This window comes from Lampris incognitus, chromosome 19 (genome assembly GCF_029633865.1).
Source record: "Lampris incognitus isolate fLamInc1 chromosome 19, fLamInc1.hap2, whole genome shotgun sequence".
NCBI lineage: Eukaryota > Metazoa > Chordata > Actinopteri > Lampriformes > Lampridae > Lampris > Lampris incognitus.
The window spans coordinates 6,782,191-6,801,813 of NC_079229.1; the positions used below are offsets into that span (position 1 = coordinate 6,782,191).

Sequence of the window (19,623 nt, forward strand, 5' to 3'; positions counted from 1 at the left end):
AAAAACTGAACTGTGCTTATGGGCAACTCGTCATCCCCCCGCAGCATGAACTTCAAACACTTCTTCAGCATCCCAGTCCCTCCCACCCACCCTCCCATCTGAAGACTTACTGCCCCACTCCTCTATTACTCATCTATCTGACTGGAGAGCGGGCGACCAATAACGGCCAAACACATTCAGTCATTGGGCCCCTTCCAGCTGTCAGTCATCCTGAGAGAAATCCAAGCCATCCGAGTGCCATAGCCAGAGCCCTTTCCTTGCACCTCTGACTCAAAAACACATGACCCCCGGGGTCAGAGGCCAGAGGGCGCTTGGTGATGTCACTGCTTTGTCTCCAGCACGTTTTGTGTCTCATGAGCGTAAAAGTCAAATAAAACAAAAAATCGTTGGTGCCCTTTTCCTACCACCACCACCACCCCCCCGCCGCCCCCAACATGCCCCTCCCCTGATCCCCATCTCTGCTGGAATTGGTCCTCAGAATACAGTTTTTTATTGAGGCAAAAAAAAAAAAAATTGCACTCCCATATCCTATCATGCATTCCTGCACAACAGGTGGAAAAAAGTAGAAAAAAAAACGTCATAAAAAGCATTACTTGTTTTCAAACGGAGGGAGGTCCAGACCCTTTGAGTGGAACTGGAACTTAGGAGGAACAGATTTTAAAAAAAAAAAACAAAGGGGGGGGGGCGAAGAGGAAGAGCAGGAGAGACAGGAGAGAGAGCACATCTGTTTGAGAGAACGAGAAGGACACAAGATAAGGACATTCCACAAAGAGGCAGCTGTGGCTCTACCTCGACATAAGCTCCGCTCGCAGGCTTCAACCAAGTGCTGGACAGCTGATCTGAAATACCCCACCCCTAAAAAAAATGTATCACAATTTCCACAACAGTGTCCATTAACCTGTGGTGGCTGCTGCATGACTGCGTATGAAACAAAAAACTGGTAAACAGCATCCAGAGAAGCAACCCCTTCCTCAGTGCTAACAGAAACCACACGATTTACCTCCTCATCACCAGAACCCGGCCCAATCCAGCCCACACACACGCACACACACACACACACACACACACACACACATTTCAACCCCCACCCTGGACCAAATTATCGATAACCCGTTGGCCTGGGCCCACTTTAGAAATCCCTCCCACCCACCCAAGTGGTTTGTCCTTTCCGAAGGGGGAGCCAGCAGCCAAGGTGGAGGTGAGCTGGCCCACTTCCATTATGGGGTCCATCCCTCCCCCATTGAGAGCCATGGAGTGGCGCGTCCCGTCACCTAGTGCGTCAGTGTGAAGGGGTGTGGTCTCCAGCAGGAAGAGAGATGCAGTCAATAAAAAGTGGGGTTTGTTTTTTTTTGTTTTTTTTTTTTTCCTTTTTCTTATTTCTCAGTCTGCTCTGGTATTTATATCTGTGTGACTTTAGCTCTGTCTGTACACCCTGTAGGCCACTCACACTTTTTTTTTTTTATTCATAAAAATAACAAAAATTAACAAAAAAAATAAAATCTTAGTGCATCCTCCACAAAAAAATAAAACCCCAAATGTAGAAATAAACAATAATAGCACGAAAAATGCTCAGAACCACATGGTTTGTGTCTCACGTTTTGTTCCCCCAAACCTAAAAAAAATGTCATTATACTCGTTCGACACAGATCCCATGTTTGTCCATTTTTTTTTCTTTTTTTCCTTTTTTTTTTTTTTTTTTTTAAGTTTGCAGCTGTGGGGGGTTTAGGAAAACTAAAAAAATACACTTTAGAAAAAGCCTTCCTGGCGGACAGGGCCAGTGTATATGACTGAGGCTCAGCGAGCCCTGCCCCTCTGCCTTTGCCACGCTGATGATGTTTTCTCTTTCGAGCCTGGTCCTCTGCTGTAGTGCAATAGTGTGCTTCAGGTCCGGGTGCTCCCATCCCGGGGCCGAAGAGGGCGCTACAGAGGGCCAGTGGCAGCAGACTGCAGCTCCTGGAAGGTACTGTCGAAGCAGCGCTTCAGGTCTGAGTAAGTGACTACCAGGACACTCTTCTCATCCCGAGACACCAGGCTGATCTTCTCAGGCACGCCCGCGTCCAGCTGTGCATGCAGACACAGAGCAGGGCACAAATAGATTAGCAATATTCGCAGTGAAGCCATGAATGAGTTTAGAGCTACGTGGACAAATACAGCTGTGAAGCACGACTGGCGCAAAGGCCACAAACTGCTATGGGGTCCGTAAACCGGCTTCACAAGTTAAAGGAGGTGTGAAGAAAAACACAACATGGGGGAAATTTTAACAAAAAGAGATCGATCCAACAGGAATGGGCCCACTTTTATTTTTAGCATGATCTCATACACCAATTGTACACTCTTTGTTTGGTGTGTGTGTGGGGTGGGGTGGGGGGGGGGCAGAATTCATTAATCACTGTCAGAACCTTTACTTTGGTACACGGGCAACTCTACCCTCACATTCCTAAAAGCTGTAGAAAAAGCCTTCCTGGCGGGCGGGGCCAGTGTCTATGACTGAGTGCCCCTCTGCCTTTGCCACAGTAGTGTGCTTCAGGTCTGGGTGCTCCCACCCCTGGACTGAAGAGGGCGCTACAAAAGGGCCCTTTGGAGGCAGCCTGCAGCTCCAGGAAGGTACTGTCGAGATGAAACCGTTACCGGTTTCACGATAAAATCCCTGACAGTATTACCGTTTCAAATTTTAATTATCATTAAAACCGTGTTTTATTTGGAAAAAACTCACGGTACGCACTGTCCAGCGTCAACCGAAGTTAGCGGCAGTCTCCCAGTCGCGGGGCTTCTTCTTATTTAGTGCTTATTGGCAGTTGGCAAACCAGGTTAGAGGCGCATTACCGCCGCCACCAGGTGCGCAGGCGCAGCGTGGGTTTGTTTCGCGTTAATGAAAACATGGCGGAAGTCGGTGACGGCGCTCCGGCGGAGATTTTTCCGCCTTCTAAGTCTGAAGTGTGTTCATTTAAACCTGCCCCGGGACAACTTTGAAGGGGGGGAACCCCCGCTAAAGCACAGAGTTGTGCTGAACAGCCGAAAACCCTCCCAACAGCGACGCATGAGACAGTGAAATTGCCCCTTACAAGTTTCTCTGGTCGGGCACGACCAGTGCTGCGAAATCTGTACAAGACTACATCTCATGACTTGAGCGCAGCATGTGAAGAAACGCCTTTTCGGCTCGCCATTTTCTTATCCGCGCCGTGCACAAAGTGCACTTTCCTCTCATGGCCACATGGTGCCGTCTTTAATGTTAATGCACACGTTGATATGGTTTTCATACGTTTACATAAGGTACGGGCCATGTTATTTTAACGTTTATGCAAACAAAGCTTGCTAATTGTATTTGTGGTTTTTCCAATACAAAACTTGGTGAAATGATTTCAGAGTTCAGTACTTTTTGAACATTTTCAGCACATTTTAATAATTACCATGATAATACTGCAATTACCGCAATCAATAATACTGATAACCGATAATTTTGGGGCACTATAATCGTGATATGAAATGTTCATACCGTGTCATCTCTAGTGTGTGTGTGTGTGTGTGTGTGGGGGGGGGGGGGGGGGGATTCATTTATCATTCTCAGAATCTTTACTTTGGTACAAGACCAACTCTAGCCTCGAATTTCAGAAGAATTCAATCAAGCATTCGATCTGTCCCCAATGTTTATCACTCGGTTTGTCCTTCATTTCCATGTGGTTCCACTTGTATATGGTTTGAGTACCACAACATACGTGGAGAAAGCCTCCTGTTCCAGAAACAGGTGATACCTAATTTCAAACTTCAGTCTTTTTTTTTCCACTTCATTTTAATTTGGAGCTATTCACAGTCTACATGCCACAACAGAGCTGTGGAGCGATTGACACACCCCATATTTCTGACGAATACCATTAGTGTTTGTAGAATTTGTGGCCAAAAGCCACCTTGGGCAGTAGGCCAAAAATCGGGTCTAATTTTATTCCCTCCACTTTAAATGTGATGTAATCTATGTTTTTACAACCGGTGCAAGTGCTGCATAAATAATAGATGTGAGGAAATGCTACTTAAGGGATTCAGGGGTGTCAAACTCCAGGGCCGCAGTGTCTGCAGGTATTTGTTGCAACCATGCACTACACCACCTGATTAAACTAGTTCCTTTCCCTCCTTGATCCAGGAGGCGAGCTAATTAGTTAAATCGGGTGGTGTAGTGCACGGTTGCAACAAATACCTGCAGACACTGCGGCCCTCGAGGCCTGGAGTTTGACACCCCTGGATACATTAGTTGTCACTGATTTAATTATACCAAATTATCAATGAAAAAAAAATGGCTGATGGTTAGGAAGCTTCAAATATCAATTGTGTGGGAAGCAGAGAGAGAGAGAAAGAGCCACACACAAGAGACGACAGATGGACACAGTGAAGGAGAGCAAGCAGACTGACTTTGTTGAGGCAGGAGACGATGTGGCTGAGGTCAATCCATGGGGTCCCAGCCTCCGTCACCTGGTGGAACAGGTGGTCCCGGAACAGCTTCAACAGGTAGCGGTCGCCTGTCTCCGACCACGTTGGGTCCTTCTGAAACCTGGCCCACGCAGAGAAACATGAGTCACTGAGTATTTATCTCATCTGTGTAGAACATGAAGTGAAACATCACCGCCACCACCCTTCAACTGCAACTCACTCTGGCCTCTCGTTGATGGTGCCCAGTTTGGCCAACAGGCGGAAGAGACGGCCATTTTGCACTTCCTGCGAACAAGCATACACCGTCATTATAAACACTGAAGTACGTAGTTCGTGCCGCTTAAGCGGTTACTCTGACAGCTGGAAATCCAAAGTGGTAGGAGAAAAATAAAAGCTTTCTGTTGCAACTCCATCCCAGGTCAGTGGAAGTAGATGGGTTTGACAAACCACGATTCCTCCCCAGTATGTTTTCACCATGTCCCCCAATTTACTTCAGTGATCCTTTACAAGATAACCTCCCATGGCATTTTGGTGGTTTGAGATCGTTTAAGTGGTTTTAATCACGTGTATTTGTGTTAATTCAACAAACCGTCAGGCATGTCACATATTTAGTCTAAATGGACAACGAGATCCCTCAGCAAGGTCGGTAGGGCAGACAAGAAAATGGGGCGTTAGGTTCTTCTTCATGTGGTTGAGGGCCCCAGGGGCCAGGAAAGGAAAGAGGAAGTAAAGGAGTGAACAAGAAGAGTGAATAGGTCAGCGGTTTTCACGCCCTAATCTGCTGGTAAGTGAACATGAATATGAAAGCAAGGCTGCAGGGTCCTGCAACATCCTGTGTTTTCACACCTGACCCTCTCAAATAACCCGACACCAGTGAATGTCATTATTTGGGTATGTTGTCTTTTGTAAGCTTCCTGAGATATAAACATTTCTCTGTTTGTTCGCAGGCGTCTGTGCCTTTATGTACGTGCACCTCTTTGCATACCTTGGCCAAGTCCTCCTCAATGACATCATTTCTCATCTGAGATGCATCCAACTGTGTGTAAAATCTGGCTCCAATCATAGGCATGATGTCATTGACACTTCGCAGACGAGACTGCTCAGTCAACAGATACCTGCGCGCGCGCACACACACACACACACACGCACGCACAAATTCAATACATGCATAAATATACAATAAATACATAAAACCAACTGGTAGACAACACCTTGGTCTCGTTAGGTTCTTTGATTAAAATCATTAATGAAGAATTCAAGCCGTACTTGAAAAAGGCTGGGCACACCAATAGTTAAAAAAATATATAATTGTGTCGTTTGGACACATGCAATTATTCTGTCAGTAAAAAAAAAGTAAAAAAAATTTGAGTGTCATTTGGACATGTGCAATTATTCTCTCACTGACAGCTTTAATAAGTTTTAAAATTTCCCCAATTTACATTCCAAACATTGTGCTATTAACTAAAATGCCGCTGTCATTATTCAAATTCAGCATTCCTGCATCTCACGAGGTCAAATGTCAGGGACCTTCTGGGAAAGTTGCATAGAGACAACACTACTTCCAAGAGAGTGAGGGACTTTCGCCAGTTGCCACAAAGCAAGGGAACAACTGACACATGCAACAAATCATAAATTAGAAGTGGCATACTGACAAAACGTTGGTCTTTACTACGTGTTAACGAAGCCACTGTATGTCATGCAAAATTGGTATTAAAACTGACTGACAGCCTTCGTTATTATGCTTCCAAGACGATCAGTATGGAAAGTTTGCGCGTGGCTTGAAAATACTGCTCTTACAGAATGAGGTTCTTGAGGTCTGAGGAGTAGTTGATTGACACCAGCTCCATGGCCTTCTGCAAATTCTCCCTTTGAATGCCAGCCAGAGAGTTACACGCCAGTGCTAGCACCACTTTGCCCAGGGAGATTAAGTCTGCTTGCTGTGTTCAAACAGTCACACACACAAACACACAAAGGAAACAAATGCTCATCAGCGATACCGAAGCCCTGCTCTGTGAGAGCAATACCTGCACAAATTACTAGTTTTCCAAATGAACACTGCAGAAAGTACCTGGTACTGTGGCATTAGGGCAAGATGATTGGTCTGGCTGTTGTCAAATGTTAAGACATCAAACACCCCAACACAGTTCACCCGTAACCTGCAGGGACAAGGAGACACATAGTCAACATGGGGTGAGAGGAAATTGATATGCAACAGTAGAATTCTTGTTAAAATAAAAAAGGGGACCTGGGCCAAAATAACACTTCCCCTTTTGATTTACTCACTTCGCACCTTCTGAGAAAGCACTCCATTCATCGAGCTTCTTGTAAATATACCGAGCAAAAAATTTAGATGCAACACTTGATTATTTCAAAGATTTTATGAAACTGAAGTTCATAAATGGAAAAACATCAGATGAAAATGATTTATTATCTAGCCAGTTAACATCATTTCGGCTACAAATAGACCTCGGCTGGTCACGGACACCCCCCAAAACACAAGGTGAGATCATGGAACAGAACTGAGACAGTATCTGATGTGACCACCACTTGACTCATACAGCGCAAAATAACTCCTTCACATAAGGTTGATCAGGTTGTTCATTGTGGCTTGTTGAATGCCGTCCTTCTCCTCTTCAACGGCTGTGCCAAGCTGTTTGGCGGGAACTTGTACACACTGTCATGCCTGTACAACCGACGGATATTTAGCATAAATCCTTACACCTTGTGGCCATCCATTATCATACTGAAACATGAGTTGATGGTGGTGAATGAGTGGCAGAACAATGGGCCTCGGGATTTCATCCCGGTATCTCTGTGCATTCAAATAGCGGTTGACAAACTGCACCCGCATTCTTTGTCCCTACGATACCCCACCAAACCCGACTGCCTCCATGGGATAGTTCTTTCAACATCTGCATCAGCAAATCGCTCACCCTCACGTCACCATACACACCACGTTCCATCTGCCCAATACAGCTGAAACGACAGTCATCGCTAAAGAGGACCCTTCTCCGGTGTGCCAGGAGCCATTTCCGGTGAGCGTTTGCCCACTTGGAACGGTAAAGGTGCCATACAGCATTGTGGGGTGCACCCTAGTAAAGACGTCGAGCCGAAGAACATCCCTGAGACAGAATTTCTGATCAAACTGTCAGAAACTTCAGTTGTGTGGACCAACTATTTCATCGGCTGTCTGTGTGTCTGGTCTCAGACCATCCGCAGGTGCAGAAGCCGGATGTAGCAGTCCTGGGCTAGTGTGGTCTACAGTTGTGAGGCCAGTTGGCCGTACTGTCAAAACCTGTGAAACATCTCCAGAGGGAGCTTATGGTAGAGAAATGGATATTCAATATCCTGGTGACGGCTCTAGTGGACATTCCTGCAATTAGCATGACAATTGCACGATCTCTCAACATTTGTGGCATCTCTGGCATGATGTTATGCAACCAAAACTGCACATTTTAGAGTGTCCTTTTAGTCTCCCCATCGTAACGAATACCTGTGTGATGATCATGCCGTTTAATCAGCGTGTTGATGTCACACCTGTCAGATAGGTAGATTATGTTGGCAACAGATGAAATACGATGAAATGTACACAAAGTTGTGCGCAGAATCTGGGAATTAAACTTGTAGAGCACATAGAAAACAACTGGAACTTAATTCAACGCGTGAAAAACGGGCAAAAAGAAGTGTTGCACTTACATTTTTGCTCGGTGTACATTAACGGTTCTATTTTGTTTTTTTTCCTAAGGCCTGTTCGTTATCTGTGACGTACAGTGCCACTGACACATGCATGTGTGGGTACCTGGTCTTGCCAGTGATAAGAATTTTGCTGGGGTCCATGACACGGCAGGCCAGTCCAGCAGTGTGAATGGTCCGCAGGGCCGAGCTGAGCTGGACGATGTAGGCCCAGATCAAAGATTCAGGAAGGAGGCCTGCATGCTGCCGCGGTGGAGGTGGTTCATGTTGTCCTGTACAGCAAAATACACATTAATACGCACACTCACAAAACACACAAAGTTAAACAGGACAGAAATAGGTTAAAACATCTAGTGTTATCAATTTCCCTTCCAGTCTTATCTGCAGTGCAAGTTATGTCTCACATCCCTAGTTCTAACGCAGTAGAAACATTTGTCATTTTCAGCCCAAGTAACCACATCTATGATATGACTCAAAACATACAAGTGTATAAAGAACAACATAGCAACCAGAGTATAAAGGAAAAAAAATGCAGTAACGAAATGTGGATGAAGCTCTTTTGTTCTCTGGCTTGTAGCACCGATATGGGATTATGAACAGGCGCTGCCACTAGGGGGGGTCGAGGTGTGCAAAACCATACAAAAGTAAACACCCTCATACCTATCCGACTGCTTATCTGATTCTGTTCCGAGCCGCTCTCTTAGATCCTCTGGGGCTGGCCTGGCTCAATCTCCCTAGAACGAACTACAAAAAGTATAGCGAAGCAGCATTTTGTTTTTATGCGCCGACGGCTCGGGAATAGACTCCCCCAACGAATAAGAGAAGCAACGTCCAGAGATAGTTTTAAGGATCAGCTCAAGACCCATTTTTATGCTCTTGCTTTTAATTCCACTTTATATTTCTTTTACTCTTGTTTTTTTATCTTGTACTGTGGTTCTATTTCTTGCCTTGTTTTATGTTTTTGTTTGTGCCTGGGTCTGTCTGGGAATGTTCTCATTCATCCAGGTCGTGGTTATCCAAAGGAGTTGAATCAAGTGCAACTGGACTTGGTATATATCCGTGAAGACGTTTCGCCTCTCATCCAAGAGGCTTCCTCAGTTCGTGCCTTTCTGAGGAACTGAGGAAGCCTCTTGGATGAGAGGCGAAACGTCTTCACGGGTATACTATACCAAGCCCAGTTGCACTTGATTCAACTCCTTTGGATGTGCCTAGGTCTGTGTTTTATTACTTTTAACATATTTTATCTGTATTGTTGTGGAGTTTTAATTGTTTCCCTTGTTTTTAATGTAAAGCACTTTGAGCTGCATGTTATGTATAAAAGGTGCTATACAAATAAAGTTTATTATTATTATTATTATCTTATGCAGCAAATGTAGAGTTTGACAAAATATTCACTCCCATCCTCCGTGCAACTTCAGTTTAAAACCAAAGATGCCGGATGATCCAACGCTGCCTCGAAATTTTAGAATGTGTCAGGCTGCAAAATGAGGTAAACAAATTCATCTACTTCCACACACAACTTATCCTGTGATTTTCAAGTTGGCGTGCATGCATGGTTGACTTCAACTGGGGAGCCCTGAAAAAAAAAAACAGTCTTCTTGACTGTGGTGTGGTGTGCAGCAACAAAGTGCCCAGACAGGGTCTGAGGTCTTTTACTTCCCCTGGCCCTGTTCCTGAAGGTAAGACCAACAGCACCTGCCTCAGGATCACTTTCAGCCACAGTTTCCTCTAGGGCCCCCGTGTCTCTCTCACACCACCTCATACTGCAACTGCCAGACAAGGACAACACACACCTTCCGCAAACACTAACATAAATCCTCATGCCAGCCTTAGACGTGCACACAAACAAAAGAGTAGTTTAACACAATTCAGTTACCTGAGGAAAATTGTGTTTAGTTTGTTTTATAATCCAATATGAAATACATCATATTGTGTGATTTCTTTTCGCATATTTAGCCAAACTAATAAAGTGCACATTACAAGCAAAGAAAAAAAAAAAAAAAGCATAGATGCACAATTAAACTGTACAAAAAGTACAGTCTAATTTCCTCCAAATGTTCTACTTCACAAACCAGAAAACAAACATCATAGATGTGCTGCCTGGAGAAGGGTGTGAGGCAGTGTTAGGTCTGTTAGTGTGAGTGGGTTGGAGGTGTGGGGTGACCGAGAAGACAAACTCACCCCACTTCCTCTTGGTGAAATAGGAGTCTGCTGTTGGGTCATTGAAGTGCCTGCTGAACATGGTCTCTGCACCCGCATGAAAGTCGTAGGAGAATACCAACGCTGGGGCAAAATGACAAAGGGGAATTGGTCAGGGCTAAAGAAACGCCACTCTCTACAGCGGCGACCAGTGCGAGGTCTCCTTTTATTTGCTTCATACGCTGTCGACCCCCTGCAACAAGACTGCTGTCAATTCTTCCTTTAGGTTACAAAGCAGAACCGATGCGTGTCTCGGTAACGTAGATCCATTTATCACCCATCTAGATTACCCCTTGTGACTTTTGATGCCAATATGCGCCGATAGTGTAGCAAATATGCAAAAAAGGGGAGATTTCTTACAATTTCTACAACTAACATTCTGACGTGGTTTAATGTACTAAACCATCCAGAACGAATGCTTTATTAAAAATGCACACACACGTCACCACATACTTGTGGGGACCCCACATTGACTACATTAATTCCCTTGCCCCTAACCCTAACCATCATAACTACATGCCTAACCTTAACTTTTACCCTAACCTTAAGCTAATCCTAATTCTAACCTTAACCCTAAACACAAGTCCTAACCCTAAAAGAGACCTTTCTCCTCATGGGGACCCATAAAATGTCCCCACAAGGTAGGTGGTTTCGGGTTTTTCTATCCTAATGGGGACCAAATGTCTCCATTAGGATTAAAAAAAAAACCTGGTACACACACACTCACATGCACGTGTGCACACACACACACACACACACACACACACACACACACACACACACACACACACACACACACACATACTCACAGTGGTCTCCAAAGGCCTTGGTGGTGAAGACCTCTCTCAGGGTTACAGAGTTGGAGTGCTGAATCTTCTTCCACATGTCCACCAGCATCATGCACTTGGTGTTAACCAGACGGAAACCTGTGCACACACAGAGCCATGGGGTTGAACACGTTGCCTAAACACAATCAAGCAGGACGGTGCCAGTAAATAAGGATGGAGATCAAATATCAAATAAAATGGTATGAACGTAGCCCATTCAACCCCATTATCAAGTTGCATATGACAAAGGCTTTGAAACCAATGCCTCCAAAACAGACAAAATGAAGGAGTGAAAACTGAGTACCCGGCCGGCAGTTGGAAAGATGACAAGACACGCAGTACAGAACGAGAGACGGTTTGGTCAGAATTTGATCCTGGGGCAGCAGAGGTTCATGAGGATCTGACCCGACACAACAGCTCTGTCCAGAATATCCATTCTACTAGCGTTTTCTTAACTTGATATTCAGTCCTGAATATCTTTAGGGAACAGATTCATTGTCACCAGGTGTTGTCATTAAGCGCTTTCATGGGGCGTTTTATTTACAAATCTGTCAGCGCGTTACCCATGTTGCCCACGTGGCACCGATAACACTCCTATCTGTTCTGGAACAGGGGTCCCTCATCTAACGCTGTCCCTGAGGTTTCCCCCATTGTTTCCTCTGAAGATTTCCCTTGAATCTAGGCTATAAAGATAGAGGATGCCGGCTACTATGGTTTACTGTAATCTAACCATTTCTCACTTAGTAAATATAAAGCCCGCTGAATCTGTAACTGTAATTTGGGGCTATACAAATAAGCCTAGCTTAAAAAAAAAAAATTCAGCCAAAGGTAGAGATGGGTACCGAAACAATGGCGGAGAGAACTAAACGGTCAAAAGTCTGGTTATAGGCCACCGGAGTCGATGCTGACAACGCTCGTTGCCACAAGTGCAACAAGTCTTTTGCACGTAAGGGCGGGAAACACGAACAATCTTTCAAAACATCCAGCGAAAGTGCATCAAATACCAGAGGAGAAATGCAGTTTTCGACCGGCTAGCTCGTAGTTCATCTCTCGCTGCCCGTCCACCTCAGGTATGTTATGCGTGCTAGCAGCCTATACGGAGCTGTTATACAAACATGGGTTAATGATTAAAAGTAACACCCTGTTCAGACACGAGAAAATAAACCAATGTTGATTCTGTTCTTAATTTGTTTTGTTTTTTTTTCTCTTAACAAAAAAAAGTAACGAAAAGAACTGATAAGAGTACCGTTAAAGTACTGGATCGGTAAGAGTAGTAGCACCATTAAAATCTTAACGGTGCCCATCCAGAGCCAAAGGGGGTCAAAGATTTAAGACGAAGATCTACACGTAAACAAAGGTTCTTTGCGATACTTTCTATCTCTGGCAGATTTGGTACAATAGCTGATCCATAAACATCCAAGTAACCAACACGTCAGTAAGCCGCTCACTTAAATGGTTACCGGCAGGTAGGACTGCTGTGTAGGAAGGAAAGACTGCAGCGAGTTTCAAGAGGTTGCTGTGGCTGACGGGTTGATACGGAAGACCGAGTCTGAGGACCTTCACTAAGACACGTCAACAGCGAAAACCCGGGGTCAACCACGTTGTTTCTACGGTGGGTAAGGGGCAACACAGGTGGCTTCTTCATTTTGATCGGGCCTCCGAGATGTGGGGGTGACTAAGCGCCAGTATCACCAGAGGTGTCACGAGATTCAATACTAAATGAAATGTGCCTTGAGATTCATTCAGAAGAGGGCTCATATCTCACCATGTATCCTCCTCAGGCAGTAAGGCAGGTCATCCTTGCTGTTGACCGCCTTGTAACAGGAGGTTATGTAGCTAAAGTTGCTGGTCTTCTGCATGCGGTTGGGCGGGGGGAGGGGCTCGAGTGGGAACAGGCTGTGGTAGCTGTCCACCTCAGACGGAACACCTGTTAAAAACAGAACCCGTTCCAGTCGGTTCCGAAATACACCAACACCAGCGATATTAACATTTTGATTGAATAATACCACAAGCTGGCTTCTCTCCAGTTACTCACGAGGACAACTAATAGAAGACACATTGTTCACACTTGATTTCAGTTACAACAAAAACAAACTTGACAGATCACGTGTTCAAGCCTATCTGTGACTGCCAAAAAACAGACAAGCCCCAAGAATTTTTTTTTTTTTTTTTAAATAAGACACACACTGATAACAACTACACCCCAGGATGTGGGTGCCCTGCCCTGTCTGACTGGAGCGAAGGATCCTGCCCCTCCCACTCCCCCATCCTAACACACACACACACACACACACACACACACACACACACACACACACACACACACACACACACACACACACGCTATGCACTCACATGGGGCTCTGCACATGCCTATTGTTGCAAGAACTGTGAAATAAACTGCTGGTTTTGTACAAGTTGTCTGTGCAGGTTTGTCCACCTCAGCATGCTCCAAAAAAGCCAGGTAAAATACACTTAAGTTCAATCTAAACTATTTATGACGTAAACGGTAATAAATAAGCTTTCTGAAAACCTGCCCGGCTCCAAAGCACAATCGGGAATCAATCAAATAAACAATAACTCAAACCTCTCGTGTTATCATTTCAATAAGAAGCGGTTGTTTTACCTGGGTTCTCAGATTGATCAATCTGGGCCATGGTAATCAGATGCCGGTTTATCAGCTCCTGTGCGTGAGAGCAAGAGGAAATGACATCAGAAATCACATTCAGACATAAACAAGGCAGACTTTGCAGGTTTACGGTGCATTTGTGATTTCACGTTTTATAAAGAGCAATCCAGAAATAACTTCAGACCACAACCTAGAAGCCTACACATCAGCCATAATCTATATCAGTCAGGTATTTGATTTGTGACCAAGAAGAACAGTGATGTGTTTCAAATACAACACAACAACAAAAAAACAAAAAAAAGAAAAACTTCTGAAAAATAGATTTAGATCAGGCATGAAGATTCATGACAACTTTTAAAGAAAAGTTCGTAGAAAACAATTGTTAAGTGTTTGACACTCAACTTACTGGCCCAAATTTGCCTCTTGAAGCCCCCTGGAGCAGTGGCAGCAATGCCAGTGGAAAACAATGGGGGAAAAAGTGAAGTGTAGTGAGGAAGGACTGGTGGGTGATACCTGTCGAAGTTCATCAGCCATGAAGAAGGACGGGGCATTGGCTTTAGGCTGCATGTAGGCCACATGGGGTGCGGTAGGGGGGTAGATATGGTATGTCGGAAACACCTGCAATGAAACCAGCAAAAGACAACTTCCTATTTACAGAGAAATCACAACTACCAGTCTGCTGATGGTGTATTCTTTTTCAACGCGATGCTCAGGGTTTATAACATGAGCGATGTTCAGGTAAATAACTGCATTCTGGTCCGATCAGGATCAACACCTGTGTGTGTATGTCTACCGGCATTTTGTGGTTAAAATATAGCATAATTTGGCCAGCACTTACCATCCCAGCCATGGGTGCGGGTGTGTTGTCAGTATAGAAGTAGGTGGTCCCCCCCACAGTTTCCTTCTGAATGATGTGTGTGCCCTGATCAGATGCACTGGTGGGCACCATGTAGTTGGCAGGGTTTGGGGTGTGGCTGCGCCGGCGAGGGGCAGGTGAGGTGTGGGGAGTGATTTTCGGGGAGTGGAGGGGAGAAGAACCAGCAGAAAGAGACATGCCTAAAGTTGGGGAACGAGAGGAAGAAACATTTATTTAAAGAGAATGTAGCACATAGTGTTACCCAATACACTAGATGTTGGAGCTGGGGCCTGTAAAGGGGGCTGAGCAGTCCAAGAACTCTGCTTTTGTGTCAAGGGTACCACAGACTCTACAACCAAGAGGGAATTCCTGAGCTTGCTTGATTCAAAAAAAAATTTTCTTAGCTATAGATGGAGAGCAAAACTGAACTTTGTATGACATAGCGAAAGAAAAAAAAAAGACTGGGTGATTTCCCTGCTAGGGAGGTTCCAGAAGTCTCACCTGGAGCTAGGGCTGCAGCTGTGGAGCTGCTGAGGGGATGGGGGAATAGAGGTGAGGGAAAGGCCGAGACATTGGACTGTGTCATAGTGGCCATGCGTGGAGCTCCCTTTGGGATGAACTCACTTGCTGCTGGGTTAGGAGTCTGGCAACACACAGAAACACTCGGGTCAAAAATTCCATTAGACACATTTATGGGCAGCACAGTGGCCCAGTGGTTAGCACTGGTGCCTCACAGCAAGAAGGTCTTGGGTTCGAACCCCAGGCTGTCCCAGTTCCTTTCTGTGTGGAGTTTGCATGTTTTCCCCATGTCTGCATGGGTTTCCACCAGGGGCTCCAGATTCCTTCCTCTATCAAAGACATGTAATGTTAGGGTTAATACTCCTGTCTGTGCCCCTGACCAAGGCAATAGGAAAGAAGAACTGGAATTGGTCCCCGGGCGCTGCACTGTGGCTGCCCACTGCTGCTACCTACACAGCTAGGATGGGTTAAATGCAGAGGAGGAATTCCCCCTACGGGAATTAATAAAGTTTATCTTATTTCTGAAGCCTTTCTTTTGCAAGTCATTTAAGATAACAGGAAAATGTAGCCATGTTGTATCTTATGACAGAAATAACAATATAATAATAATAATATGCCAAAGATGTAAAACATTGAGGACTTGTTCTGAAGTACCCGCTCCTAGCAAAAGTAATGGCAAAATGCTTTCCCTTCTTGGAGACGTTATCAAAATGGGCACGCCAATGTACTTACCTTTCTCCTTTGCGATATGCTAAGAGCACCAAAATCACTGAACAGTGAAGATGTGGGAGAATTGACTGGATCTGCAGAGGAGAATACAGGGGCAAGGAGTTACGTTCTCACAAGCGTGGATGTTTCAGTGTTTCTTGCAAATGAGCTGAGCGCTACTTCGTGAAGTGCCCTAAGTCTTACCGTGAGTGCTGTGGCTGAAGTTCTTGGCACCATCATTGAGGAGACTGGGAGAGCTGCTGCTGGTAGTCATTCGCTAAAGAAGGGGGAAATCAAAGGGGGGCAAGGGATGCAGGAGACAAACTTTGAATGTGCAGTTGAGACGGCGGTGAGACAATATACATGATAAACCACAGCTGGAGTCGAAATGGTTTACAAGCGTACCAACATGTTTTCAATGCAGCCTCGACCCGACCTCAAGTCGAGACATCTCTTAATTCATGAACACCGTCTCATACCTGCATCATAGAGTACTTCGACTCTGCGGGGCTTCCAAATCCATTGACCCCAATAAAGCTGCTGCTGAAGTATGAGTTGGTCAGATTGGCATCGCTCAGGGTCCCGCCCTCCATCCCTGGGACTGTACAAAACAAGGAGTGCTCACTTTATCGGCTACAACAATGATTGATCAGTGCTCCTTTCCGCTCTCGTGTCCTTCCGTGGTGCGCTTGACGCTCCGAAATGTGAATAAAAAGTTTTGAGAAAGATGTCAGAAGTTTACTTGCCGGGGGGGGGGGGGGGGACACCTGTGTGTTCTCTGTAAACTACTGTAAAGGGCACGGGGCACACTCGCATCTGCACGGTGAAGTCTGCTCGCCACAAGATAACTTGGGGGGGGGGGGGGGGAACACGATCAATTTCGAATTGATCGGCCATTATTGTTACGCAACACTTGAAGCGAGAGACGCCGAACGCCAGAACGTTATGTTGACGCCGATGCCCGCGACCTTAACCAATCACAGGGGCCACCTGGCAAAGGCGTAACAGTGTAACGAACGTACTTGCACGGCGTGCCGCCGCTGAAGTAAAGCGGTCCGGCGCGAGTCGGGGTTGAACCGCCGAGCGGTCGCGTGGGCGCAGTTGAACGGCGGGTGGTAGACCGACGCGTTACACTGTTGCCAATTCCCGGCTTGTTTACATTGTGCACAAGAGGTCGAAACAAAGAAAAACAATGCCCCCCTCCCCCCCGTGCATGTTAACTTAGCCGTGGCTAGCCCCCCCCCCCCCAACTAACGCAAGCTAATCGTCCGAATAGTGAGTCGGCGCCGCTGCACTACTCTTAAGTTAACTTTTCTTGCTGAAGGTGCGCCAAGACATTTTGACAACCCCCCCCCTCCCCCTCGCACGAACAACACGCCAACGAGCGCGGTATGGGGGACACGGCTAGCTAGCGGGTTAGCGGCGCTAGCTAGCTAGCTTGTTTCTACACCAGCGGGTGAGCTCGGTGAGCCCTAGCTGTCAGACAAGACCCCGCAGGCCCTCGCCGTGAGGGCAGGTCGGAGCAAACCTACCCGAAAACTCTGCAAAACCGTCCCGCCCCGACTGTCTCCGACCGTAACCCTCGAAACTTTCAACGCGGAGCTCACCGGGCTCCGTTGTTTTGAGGAGGGGGTGGGGGGGGTGGTAAGGAGGCCTCGACTGAATCCTCGGGTTAAATTTCAACAAAGCGCACAGAGGCCCAAAAGTTGAGCGACAACTAGTACATCCCGCGTAAGGCCTCGTGTCGTTCAGCTTCCCCCCCTCACCCCCACCCCGGGGGGAAGCCAAGCGCATACTCACTGGTCAACAGCTGTCCCTCCAGAGGCGTGCCTGCAGGCCCCAGAGAGTCGCTCTTTTTCGCCGCATTCGCTCCGCCGCCGCCGCCCGGGCAAGCCGCCGGGGAGCCGCCGAGCGAGTACGCGGCGGCCGCCGTGGCGGCTCCGCCGGCCACGGATAACGGGACGGGGCTGCCGCCGTGCAGCGGCAGGCTGGTCACGGACGGATCATCGTGCAAGAACTGACACTCGTCTCCGTAAAAGCAGGTTTTGTCCTTGGCGTAGTATCGGCAAAACTTCACCTTGACGCCGGTTATCCCGACACCCCCGAGCGGAGCGGCTGACGCTGGGAGTCCACTGTTCATGGCACCGCCGCTGCTGCCGCCGCCGCCGCCGCCGCCGCTGCTGCTGCCGCCGGAAGGTGTTCGACCATAGAGAGGCGCAGACGGCTAGCGAGCTAGCTCGCTCGCTCCGCGGACGGGACTCTGCAAGTGTGCGGCTCGGCGAGACTTTCGGCGCAGGTGGGAAAAACAAACTGTCTGCGGCGATTTTACTGCGCTCACATCGTCACGCCAGAACCGCACGCTTTTCGGGAAAAGAGCGTCGCACGTGTTTTGAAGCCCCGACGGGTGGCTTGCGGCCTGTCCGTGGCCGCTCGCGCTCGCGCTCGCGCTGTTGTTGTTTTCAGTTTGCTCGGACTGGCGGCTCGCTCGTGCGGCTTTGCATTGTGGGTAACGGCGTTTCGGGTCTCGCCGCGGGTGTCGCGAACGCGCGCGCTTTTTGCGGGCGCGCCTCGTCAACGGGAGCGGCGCGTGCAGCCGCGCGCGTGCACGTCCCCCCCCCCTCTCTCCGCCAGAAGTTTAGGCTTGAGCTTCGCTGCAGAGTGGCCGTGCACTCCCCGAGCCAAAGCTGCCCCCCCCCCGAACCGAACCGAGGTGCTGCTGGGGAAAACCAGACGGGAGCGTGCGCCCCCTCTGAATTATGAGGGATGCACGCAGGAACGATACATGTTCAGCATTAAAAGAGAGTTACAGTGGTGACATTACAACTTGTTTCCCCCCCACCAATTTGGTTACAATGTCTTTTTGCACATTCACACCACCAAACCTGATTCGGTCCCGGACTCCCGGTTTTCTCATAGTCTCCGCGCAATCAGTGCGTTGTTTATTTATTTTCCAGAGGACGTCGGTCCCGCGTGGTATTATTTGGCTATGGGCACTACGTCGTCATTACGAGCAAAGCTTCCTGTGCTTTAAAAGGCACCGGCAGAGCTCGTCAGTCTTAATCCAGCCTCCTCCGGAGCTGCACCTGCGGACCGTCTGGCTAAAGGGCATCAGCACGGGAGGGAGCGTCAATGCCCCGAAAGAGGAAAATGATAGCGGGTGAGTCAGGCCATTCAAAGACTTTCCTGTTTGGGGGGGGCTTTGCGATAATAAAAATATTACAAGATTACAACGCGATTAGCTGATACTCCCAGTTTTCCCCCCTTCTCTCGCACGTGCGCAGACCTGTGCGCCTTCAAAAATATCGGTGAGTGAATTTAATCACCTGTGGCCACAGATCTTTGCTTTAATAATTCCCCCCCCCCCAAATTTTTTTTTAAATTGGCACATTTGGTCCCTTGTTCGAGCCTCCGTGGTGCTGAGCTAATGATTTTTCATTTTAAGTGCATTATAGCACTGGTTCTCAACCTTTTTGGGGTCCTGGACCCCCTGCGTATTTTTGATCTACCCTGAGGACCCCTCCACCTGATCTTGGGGGAGGGGGGTTGCAATTTGATAGAAACAGTAGAAACTGCGTTTTAAATTGCATTATAGCATTTATTCACTCTTTGGGGCAAAAATAAGAGCTTTCAGTTGTAACTTAGATATAGTTAACAAAACAGAATTCTTATGCAGTAACTTTCAGATATATGTAACAAAACAGAATATGTATTCAGTAACTTTCAGATATATGTAACAAAACAGAATATGTATTCAGTAACTTTCAGATATATGTAAC

The 19,623-nt window shown here is 46.9% G+C and overlaps 1 protein-coding gene across 1 annotated transcript; it reads right to left on the reverse strand.

Annotated features, from left to right (window-relative positions):
- Window positions 1-1,349: 1,349 nt before the first annotated feature.
- On the reverse strand, window positions 1,350-18,058 carry pan3 (poly(A) specific ribonuclease subunit PAN3). Its single transcript, XM_056299656.1, has 18 exons — window positions 17,648-18,058; window positions 16,327-16,448; window positions 16,052-16,124; window positions 15,872-15,942; window positions 15,122-15,263; window positions 14,603-14,820; window positions 14,278-14,382; window positions 13,762-13,819; window positions 12,901-13,062; window positions 11,118-11,234; window positions 10,291-10,392; window positions 8,216-8,381; window positions 6,485-6,572; window positions 6,214-6,353; window positions 5,402-5,531; window positions 4,637-4,701; window positions 4,399-4,537; window positions 1,350-2,061 (listed from the first exon to the last, which is right to left on the reverse strand). The coding sequence occupies exons 1-18, from the start codon at window positions 17,985-17,987 to the stop codon at window positions 1,921-1,923; spliced, it is 2,379 nt and encodes a 792-aa protein (XP_056155631.1). The 5' UTR covers window positions 17,988-18,058; the 3' UTR covers window positions 1,350-1,920.
- Between the last annotated feature and the right edge of the window lie 1,565 nt (window positions 18,059-19,623).

Bases quoted from the DNA above. Each gene is read 5' to 3' on its own strand.
- pan3 (XM_056299656.1), bottom strand. From the start codon at position 17,987: ATGAACAGTGGACTCCCAGCGTCAGCCGCTCCGCTCGGGGGTGTCGGG. The intron at 16,125-16,326 runs GTATGAGACGGT...CCCCTTCTTTAG, and splicing joins CGAAGTACTCTATGATGCAG to CGAATGACTACCAGCAGCAG. The intron at 13,063-13,761 runs GTAAAACAACCG...TGTTTTTAACAG, and splicing joins TGATCAATCTGAGAACCCAG to GTGTTCCGTCTGAGGTGGAC.